Source organism: Podarcis pityusensis (genome assembly GCF_964106645.2).
Source record: "Podarcis pityusensis genome assembly, chromosome: 14".
NCBI lineage: Eukaryota > Metazoa > Chordata > Lepidosauria > Squamata > Lacertidae > Podarcis > Podarcis pityusensis.
In genome coordinates this window covers 28,519,271-28,529,267 of record NC_138039.1, presented here as the reverse complement: position 1 = coordinate 28,529,267, position 9,997 = coordinate 28,519,271, and the positions used below count along the sequence as shown (strand labels likewise).

At 41.2% G+C, this 9,997-nt stretch overlaps 1 protein-coding gene across 2 annotated transcripts; it reads right to left on the bottom strand.

Annotated features, from left to right (window-relative positions):
* Positions 1–659: 659 nt before the first annotated feature.
* TIPIN (TIMELESS interacting protein) lies at positions 660–9,629 on the bottom strand. Of its 2 annotated transcripts, none has more exons than XM_080982251.1 (8): positions 9,471–9,629; positions 7,762–7,914; positions 6,814–6,907; positions 5,477–5,552; positions 4,475–4,597; positions 4,317–4,380; positions 2,890–3,093; positions 660–1,537 (listed from the first exon to the last, which is right to left on the bottom strand). In XM_080982251.1, exons 2-8 carry the CDS (start codon positions 7,889–7,891, stop codon positions 1,512–1,514), a joined length of 717 nt encoding a protein of 238 aa, XP_080838377.1. In that variant the 5' UTR covers positions 7,892–7,914; positions 9,471–9,629; the 3' UTR covers positions 660–1,511. The 2 variants fall into 2 exon arrangements, with proteins under 2 accessions (XP_080838377.1, XP_080838378.1); XM_080982252.1 differs by lacking the exon at positions 9,471–9,629 and adding an exon at positions 9,215–9,452.
* Positions 9,630–9,997: the final 368 nt, after the last annotated feature.

Genomic DNA, 9,997 nt, shown 5'->3' with positions numbered 1-9,997 from the left:
CCAAGTAGCTCTTTAAAATTTTACTCTCTGATAATGGAAGTGACTATACAGCAAAAGAATGTTAAGCGCTTAGCATTTGGGTTGTTTTTTGTTTTCACCACCACTGAGTTGTACTCAAATGTACCTCCGAATTACGAAACCATTATCAAAACTCTTGAGTAACAACTTTAGCAATGAAGCATATAAGAACTTAGTTTAGTTGAGATTTTGTATTTTTCTTTCTTCAGCCTCTCAGTTCAGACTAGGGTTTCCTACCTGCCATGTGGAAACCATCTTAAGCTACGTGCAGGAATTCAGGATGGGATGAGGTGGCAGGAAAGGCTTATCTGAATCAACTCGGCTCTCATTCTAACACTGGATCGTGCCATTTTGTTACACTGCAAAGTAACCTTCCAGATATCCCAAACTATGCTCCTTTAATGAGCACTACTTTTATAAGTAGCATGTCTAAAAGCTTGCACATAGATACCCCCTAATTTGCATGCTATGCCACTGAACATTACCTCTGTTCTACGAGATCAACCTATACAATATTTACCTATGCAGTATATTAGTTGCTGCTTCTGGTAGCAGACCAAAATCTCCTGCTTCACAGCAGATTTCCAACATCTTCATTTCCAGTGTAAAATATGGACACATAGCACAAGTATTTCACAATGTGAAAGTTATAAAAGATTTTAATGGCAGAACTATCATTGCTTTGGTCCGCTTTCTATATGTAACATTTTATAACATCTACTGTGAGAATGGTGCTTTCTCATTGAAGGATTAGCAGCCATTACTTTTAATTCAAGCTTCAACTCGTCTCACTTTAAACTGAGAAACACCATTTCCAAAGTGGTGGATAAAGAAAATAAAAAATCTGAATTACAGAACTCTCACTGAAAGGCCAAGTTAGCATGCAACATGAAGCCAAACTATAGCTTAGCGTGAGCAAGCAAGCATAGTGGCACAGAGTGAAAATCACAGCCACTTTACTCCTCCCTGAGTCCTGCTACAGCACTAACCCATTTGAGCCTAGACTTGTATGTCTCACTAGAAACAAGCCACAAGCTGTAACTAAAGCTTGTTCTTAGCTTACTGCTCATGGTTTGATTGGAGAAGACAAACCACAAATCTAGATTTGCACAGAACCTTAAGACAAACCATGGATAGCACTACAGGGGTGGAGTCAAGCAGCCACAGTTTCCACCTCTTACCAGCACACTTGCTCATTCATGCCTAGCCATGGTTTGGCTCATCTTTACATGTGAGACCAGTGGAACTGGGAAGAATGATCAGTTGTTCCAGTAGAAAAAAATCATTAAAAAACCACTTTCAAGAGGAAGAAATAACAGGAATATGTGACGTAAAATTCAAGATGTTGGTCCTTGGTCACTTGATACAAAAGTTAAAGGTCATTTATTTTCTATACTTCCAATTTCCTTCTTCTCAATAGTCTGAAAAGGTACATTTCCTCCTTCCACCACAGGCAAGTCATCTTGTTCCTGAGCCACAACGATGCTACATTCTTAATCTGCCTGGGTCACTTGCAGTTCTATTAGAAACAAAAAAATATTGGCTGTCACCATTCTTGCATTAACTCATTTCCTCTAATGTAATTGCTTAGGCTCATACTCCCTAGCCCAGTCAATAACTTGAAGTTTTATGAGGTGAGAGAAGCAATCAATTTCTTTAAACCAAACTTTTATTAGTAAGAAAAATGAAGCAATTATCACAAGGCAGGGGTCAAGTTGAAGGAAATAGTTAAATTTAAAACTGAAAAACATGAATTCAAAATGCAAGGAGAGGAATGTTCTGGCTGCTAGCTTTGCACAGAATATTGTAATAGAGACGAAGACACTCTAGTTCAGTCATCAAATGTATGGAAAGAACAAATTGTGACATTTGTTCCTACATAAACTCTCGTTCTCTTTGGTTTTGTCATAGTGTGGTACACCGTCATGAAGAAACGTGGTTTAGGCCACTTGGTGAATCTCCACCACAATAAATCTCACTACTAAGTTGAAGGTAGGGGGGTGAAGAAGAAAAATTCCTGCTAATAACTATTCCACTCTTGTGGCAATCCTTGGTAGCTCATCCACCTAGTAACAAGGTAACCTGAATCTTGTTCAGGTGAAGACAAAGACCAGCTGTTTGATTTAATTTCCCTGTTTATGTCAAGTTGGCAGGTTTTAGTGTAAAAGGGCAGTGCATATATAGAACTAGCAATAAACCAGTCATCACATGAACTTCCTGCTAATCTGAAAGTATAATGGAATCGCATCACACACACCCACACACCCACACCCACACACACCCACACACACCCACACACCCACACACCACAAATTCAATTATAGATGATCGGCAGCAAGCTCCTGCAAAAGCTGCTACTAGAACCCCATCTGCAACTGTATAAAGATTTGTTCCAGCTTTTTTCTCTTTCTGCCTGCCCCCCCCCCCCCGCCATTTGAGGAAAGGCAGTCCTGCTGGCCAGCAACAAGCATGGAGAAGGCTGGAAAGCCCCTCTTCCTCCTCCACTGATCCAGCTCCTCAGGAAAAGCACAGGGACTAAAGGAGACTCCTCAGATAAGCGGTGATGCCTTGAAGCCAGAGGTAATTTAAGGTAAATTGGACTATACATGAATTTTGCCTAATGCACTGGCTTTGGAACCTAACCCCCATGTAGATGTGATTCCCTTGAACGGTGCACACCACAGCTCACCTATTGAGAGGGAAACTGTTTTGAAGGGGAAGAAATCATTTACAAACAAATTTAAAGAAACCTCAATTTTTATATTTGCAATTGTCAAAACAGAACCAGATGCTGATTTTTAGCAGGATTTTTGAATTCAATTATCTCAAAGTATCACCATGAATAGTCTCTATTCATACTTTAGAATTTACCTTCTTGTGACTGACTGTTGAACTGTGTTTTTGCTTGTCTTCTTTCCATGGCTATTTGTCTGTTCCTTTCAATTCTCTGCAGCTGCTCCTCTGTTAGTGTGCTATTTGGGGGCATACCAAAGTCTTCTCTTGCATTTTGGATTTCAGAAAATAAATCTAATTCTTCAGTGACTGGATTAGGTCCATTGCTTCCCCCATCCTCACCTACATGGAATGGAAAAAGGCTATCAGAAGTTTCCAGGCAAAATCTACACTAGGCTAGGCTGCTTTTTAAAAAGTATACCAGATTTATCATCATATTGCTGGAACTACAATAATATTCCCTCATTCAATAGTGTAGCAAATTATAGAAGGAAAGCTACTTGTCCAATAATGCAGAAGTGTTCATTCCTGTCTTATTAATTAGAAAGCAGTCAAAATCGAAACATTATCTAATTCCTGAAACAAAATGTCATTCACCTTTCCTTAAACCAAAACTCTGTTGTCTGTCACTCAACATATATGTATGGAACCATCGCACAGAAATCTGATAACTGGACAGAGGCTGTCGGCAGGATCCATTTTGTTAATATATGTGGCTGCCTAGGGCTGCATTGTATAGCTAACAAATGCAGCCAATATTCATTGCATCCACAATTATCTAATTGTTCTGATATCCCAGGAGAGGAAAACAAAACAGCATATTAATTGGTTTACACTTTTAAAGTCAAGTCAGTGGCAGTAGTGACCTTTCTGCTAATCTTTTAGGAAAGATTGTCATTAAACTTCAGCACTGTTGCAGCAATTGCCAAAATTTCTACCTAGCTCCTCTCTCTCTGAGTCCAAGCTTCCCAAGACACCACAAAAGTTTACAATTAATGTATAATCAAAGGGCTTAGCAAAATGCACATCACTTAAGGAGACTGTTCAGATTAAATCCTGTATTCTGGAAACAGAACTTATTGTGTCCTAAGCACAATGTGCAATCCAGTGTTTGGACTGCAGATGGATCCCAACAAATACACAAACTTATGGAACGGACATTAAATACATTGTTATAGGGAGGGGCTGAAAGTACATAGTAGTTCTCTAGCTAATTTCCAGTGCATCTCGGACCTGCTACTGGAATCTGCTGCACAGAGTGCTTGATTAGGTAGCTCTTTAGATCTAGAAAGGCACTTCTTACGTCTTTAAGCAAAAATGCAAGTTCAGGAGCACTCAATACCAACAAGTTATCCCTCAACTGTTAAAGACTTCCTGCGATGCACTATGGCATTGTCATTTTAGCAGCAGACACATGGATTCAAGTTTTTAAAATGAGACCATGCAATACTTGTCAGCTCAGTCCTAAGGGACATCAATTTTGCTGTCAGTTCTCAGTAGCACCTAAATGTCTGACCATCAAAAGAGAAAAGGATGCAGTGCTAGCATTTTCAATGCATACATGCCTTCATTACTTGTGAATTCTTCATGCAACATGGGCAGGTCAAGTCTAATTCGCTTCAAGCATGCCTAGAATGAGAAAATGTGCCATATGTTACAGATCCGAGTTGTATTTGTTGCTTTCAGTTAAGCATTACTTTTACTCAGATCGGTTGACACTCACCTGGACTGGTTGTTTACCTCCTAAACTCTCTACTTTGTCAACAAAATCCTCAAATGGAAGTTTAGGGAATAGCCTGTGAGCCCAGTGCTCCATATGCCTCACAAGCGCCTTCAGGTCTGCTTCCTGAACATAAAGAACAAGATAAAGTTTAAACATTGGGCATGCTCACATTGAGAAAGTATTTGAAGATTTATTTTACAAAGCCTTAAATACTGAAGTTGTACATTTGGGGTGCAAAAGTGTATCCAACTGACAAAAGTAATTGTTATTAGCTAAAAAAAACCACAACAGATTAAAGGCCCTTTCTTGAAGATGCTTCGGGAGTTGCTGTGGCTCAGTTATAGAGCATTTGTTCTGCACGCAAAAAAAATCCCAAACACCTACATCTCCAGGTTAAGGCAGGGACTGTTCCCTGTCTAAAATCCTGGAGAGCCACTGCGAGCCAGTGTAGACCACTGTTCCTCAGTCTTGTGTCTCCAGAGGTTTAAGAACAGGAGCTCCACCAACTGAGATGGTCCATTCAGGTGTGGATTTGTGGTTGAAGACTGGAGATGGCATATCCATCACTTTAAATATTCCTACTGGTTTTTAATTGTACTTGCATTGCTTCTCCCCTCCAGTCTTTTAAGATATTGTAAAATAGTATCTTGTCTGGAAAGGGTATGTTTTGATGAATTAGTTAAGTGAGCCTACATAGCAATCTTTTCAACAATGAGGCAAATCTTTCTCCTTGCTTTGGCTTCCCTTATACTATTAAGGAAGGCTAATGTTAAACGTAAATTACCCAAAATAGTCAATTTTGTGCCATCATCATCATGACAGAGTGGCAATTCACAACTGATCAACAAAACTAAACATGTTAGTATTAGAATCCCTACGTTTAATCTAATCCTTTGCTGAAAAACTTCATGTTCGTATGTTCCACACAGCTTATATCCCAGAATACATAATATGCATGCAATGGCCACAAAAATCAAGAGAAGACTTCTCAGCATTGCTTACCTCATAACCTTTACCTTTGAATTTTACATTATCAAACATATTCCGCAAAGCTGGAAGTCCTCGCTCTGAAACTAACCTGTGAATGTTAGAAGTGTCTCCAGTTACTTGAAATTTTCTTTTTCAATAACAGGTATTCCACCCAAAACTCTGAAATACGATGCCAATGTGTACAAGAGGCATGGTATACAGTCTGTTATGGGTTTTGATGATACACATAATTTTCATGTAAGAAAATGTTTCCAGTTCTGAAGAGGTATCAAAATGCTATCAAACTCTCCAGGAATAGCCAACATAGTGTTCTTGTACTACAATTCCCTTCAGCTCGAGTCAGTACGGCCAATAGTCAGGGGTGATGGGAGCTGTAGTCTGGACTATGGCATGATATTGGCTATCCATGCCATAGACAATTTGTTCCAGCAGAATCTACAATACATATATACATATACCTACACAAACACACATATATACAATAGTATATACATATTTCTTAAGCCAACAAAACTGAATTGAACCTCCTTAAAACAAACCATTTACAAATAGAGTTGCCAAGCCATTATTTGGATGGGTTTTGACACCCATTTGAGTACTGTGTTGGGAAGAGGGCCCTTGACTAAGCAAGTCTCCAAATGTTTTCTGCTCAGTTCCATTTTATTCTCCTCACTCACTGCCAAGCAAATGATGTGACACTGCAACACAACAATGGCAAAGGTATAGCACAACCCATTGCCTAGGCTGATCTACAAAATCACCAATTTATTCATTTATTTAAATATTCATATGTCCTGCCTTTGGGCCCCTCACAACAGTCGTCATAAGATGGCTCACATGACTAACATAATATAAATTTCCTAAAATTGGGGCTAAATGCCAGAAGCCAGATACTAAAGTCACTGAAGAGACAATGGGAAACCAAACCAAACCAAAGCTATGGTGGGACAAAAAGGTTTTGGCAGCATGTTGAAGTGCCAGTAAAGAAGGGACTATGTATTTATGGTTGGAACCCACCCTGGGGTCCTGAAAATAGAGTTCCATGACCTGGACACTGTAACTGAAAGGACACTGTCCCATGTCCTAGCCAACTGGACCTCTGTGCGAAAGAGGATCTGTAAGGACAATAGCAATGGATGGTGGGACTCAGCAACCAAAGTTCCACTCTAGGGAAGTTCCACTCCAGTAACCATACAGGTCAACAAAAGGTAAAAACTCTTATGTATATTGGGATGCATCTCAAAGATCCAAATTCTAGAAGTTTGGCATCAATTAAAAGGATTAAGAGCAATAATATGCAACAGAGTAAATAGAGGCACACATAGGGTTAGGAAATTTTTTCTAAATACCTGTCAGCATCTAGTTTAGGCACTGGCCTTTTAACAGATCGCCTTGTAGTCCTAGAAGAATCCTTGGCTTGTGACAATTTGTTTTCTTCTGATTCTGAAAAATGAAAAACAACATATGCTAAAACTGAGAATGTGATTAGATTTCCTGAGTGAAACATCCATAGTAATAAACATTCCCATATATTTTTATATGCCATATATGAATGCTGTAACAGTCACACAGGCATATTCCAGGAAAGGTATTTATTCATGCAACGCTGTCTTAAATTTGGTGTCTTATCCCCCTGCTGCTAAACAGGGATAGGAAACCTTCAGCCTCAAGGCCACATTCCCTCATGGGCAAACCTCCAGGGATACATGACAGTAGTGGCAAATCCAAAACACAAATTGGGAGGGGCAAGTTAGGAGTCTTACCTTTGAATGGTGGGTTACATTCCTGCCACGCCAGACCCCATCCTGGCAAATAAGTGGCTGTTACAGTTCAAGGGCACATTCCAGAGAGGTAAAAGCACCCAATGAGTACTTTGGAGCAAAGCAGGCAAGGGGCATGACTTTGGGAGAGGGGGCATGGCCTAGGGAGAACCCTGAGGCTATAGTCCACATGCTACATATTACAGCTTGTTGTGTCAAAGCTAAACCACCTTAAGGAATAAGTGTGCAAAGTAACTTTCAATCAGTCTTTTTTAAAAAAAGACAAAAACACCAGATAGAATTTAAATAGGGGTTATTGTTGTTTTTTTAAAAAACCTACTATGTGCATAAAATAAGTTCTCCTCATAAAGTCTAGTATTAGAAGCAAATGTAGTTTCATGGATTCAGGGCACAAAGCTATGCACACTTACCTCAGAGTAAAACCCTGAACACAGTGGGATTTACATCCAAATAAACGTGCATAGACTGTGCTATCAGGGTTCAAAATGTGAGCATTTAGTTCAAGTGAACAGTCACCTCCATTCACTAAGTTGCCTTCAACATCTCCTCCTGGAGAGTCTGGAGGTGGTAGAGGTAGAAACGTCTCATCCTGGATTTGTTCATAATCAGGAAGATCAAACAAATTGCCATCTATTGGATCTATCATCTTGCGATCCAAAGCACTCTATCCTGGAAAAGTAGCAATGCAAAATTGTAAAATTTTGGTTAAAAGATGAACAAGGGATAAAGAAGTAAAGTAGTCATGGATAACGTTCAGACAAAGAGCAGATGATGTGAGGTAACAACAACAAAAAAGACAGATTATAAAAGTTATAGGTTATAAGTTTTATATGTTAGAAAATGACAAGCCTGTCTCGGAATCAAGTATAGAGCAACACAGCTTTCATTCATTCATTATCACCTCATATTCCTAAGAACACTGCACTGTAACCTTTCCTCATAGGGAAGGTGCTCCAGCCCCCTTGATCATTCTGGCTGAACTTAATAAAAGCCCTGCTGAATCAAGTGAAAAGCCCATCTAATCCAGCATCCTGTTCCTACAGTGGCCAACCAGAAGCCCCAAGGCAGGACCAGAGTGCGACAGCACTCTCCCCACTTGGAAACCCAGCAACCGGGCTTCAGAGGTTTTTATTACACATTGTAAAATAAAATAAATAAATAAAAGGTCCCAAAGATCTCAGAAACCCCGCTCCACAGTAACTCCAAGCAGGGCTTTCAGTGTGGCCGTCCCTGTTCATTGGAACAGTTTTCCTGTTGAGATACCACACTATCTTCACTTTGCAGAAACAACTGAAGATGTGGTTTGTTTTTCCGTTCTGAAGAGAGCTTTCCCAGCAGGTTGAATAGACTCTGGGTGTCCACTTAGTATTTGAGAGCAAGATGGCTCTCCACCCTCTCGGGTTTCCAGCAACTGGTATCCAAAAGCATCATCGCCTCCAACTGTGAAGGCAGAGCATAACCATCCAAGTTTGTTATAAATACGGCTTTTAATACTGTTGTAACCCACCCTGGGACCTTAGGGCAAAAGGCAGGCAATAAATAAAATAACCCTCCTCGCTCACAGCCATGGATAGCCCCTCTCCTCCATGAATTTACTCTATCCTCTTTTAAAACCGTCCCAAGCTGGTGGCCATTAAAAAACATCCTGTGGGAGGGGGTTCTACAGCGCTGCGTGATGGGATTTCCTTTTTAAAAATCTGCCCTGAATCTTCTAACACTCAACTTTATGGGATGTCCCTGAGCTTTAGAGGGTTTGGGGGGGGGGAGTCTCTTTCCCCTGTTTAATGAAGCTTTTAATATCTGATGTTTTATTGTATTTTAATATTTTGCTGGAAGCCGCCCAGAGTGGTGGGGAAACCCAGCCAGATGGGCGGGGTATAAATAATAACTATTATTATTATTATTATTATTATTACAGTATTCCTTTCCGCTTTCCTCCCACCTCGAGTGATTTCATGTCGTCTCTTACCCTCCTTCCTTCTGAAAGCTGCAACCTTCCCTCAGAGGGGAAAAGCTGCTCCTTCATCCCCTTGACCATGATTTGGGAAGCCCTTTTCTAGGTCTCGCCCAGGTCCCCGTGAAGGGCAGGTGAAGGGGAACCGCCGCCGCCGCCGCTCCTCTTCCTAGTCCAGCCAACCTGGGCCTCGGGCCGCCTCCACGCAAACCCTCCGAGGAGAGGAAGCCCCCTCCCTACCGGACAATACCAACGGAATGGCTTCGCTTACCTCAGGGACAACTTCCCTCAGAAACCGGCTCTCAGCTCCCGCCGAGCAGAAAACGCGCCAAAGCGATGCGGGGGGAGGGGTTTGGATTTGGAGGCGGAAGCCGCGTCATCTCGCGAGAGCAGCTACACGCGCTCCTCTCCCATAGACTTCAGACAATATAGACCTAACAGGCAGAAGGTGTCAGAGGCAGTTTCCGGGTTCATTTTTTTGTTTCATTTTCTTCCCACCCCAAATGAAAAAGAAAAAAAAAAGATTGATGATAAGACTTACTTGGTATGGATAAAAAAATAGATTTACCTGGGGTATTTGGGGATGGGAGACCCAAGCGCTCTTTGGCATGAAGTATGGCGGTGGATCCCATGGCAAGGGTGTTGTGTGAGACTCCTCTCGGCATCGTGGGGCTGCAGGGCTGTTGTAAAACCACCACTTGAGCCGTAGCCGGCCTCCACGTGCAACATTACAGCGCAACCCGGTTCTGAAGAAGGAAGTCGATGGCATGGCGGTGGGGGGGGGATCCACAAATATTT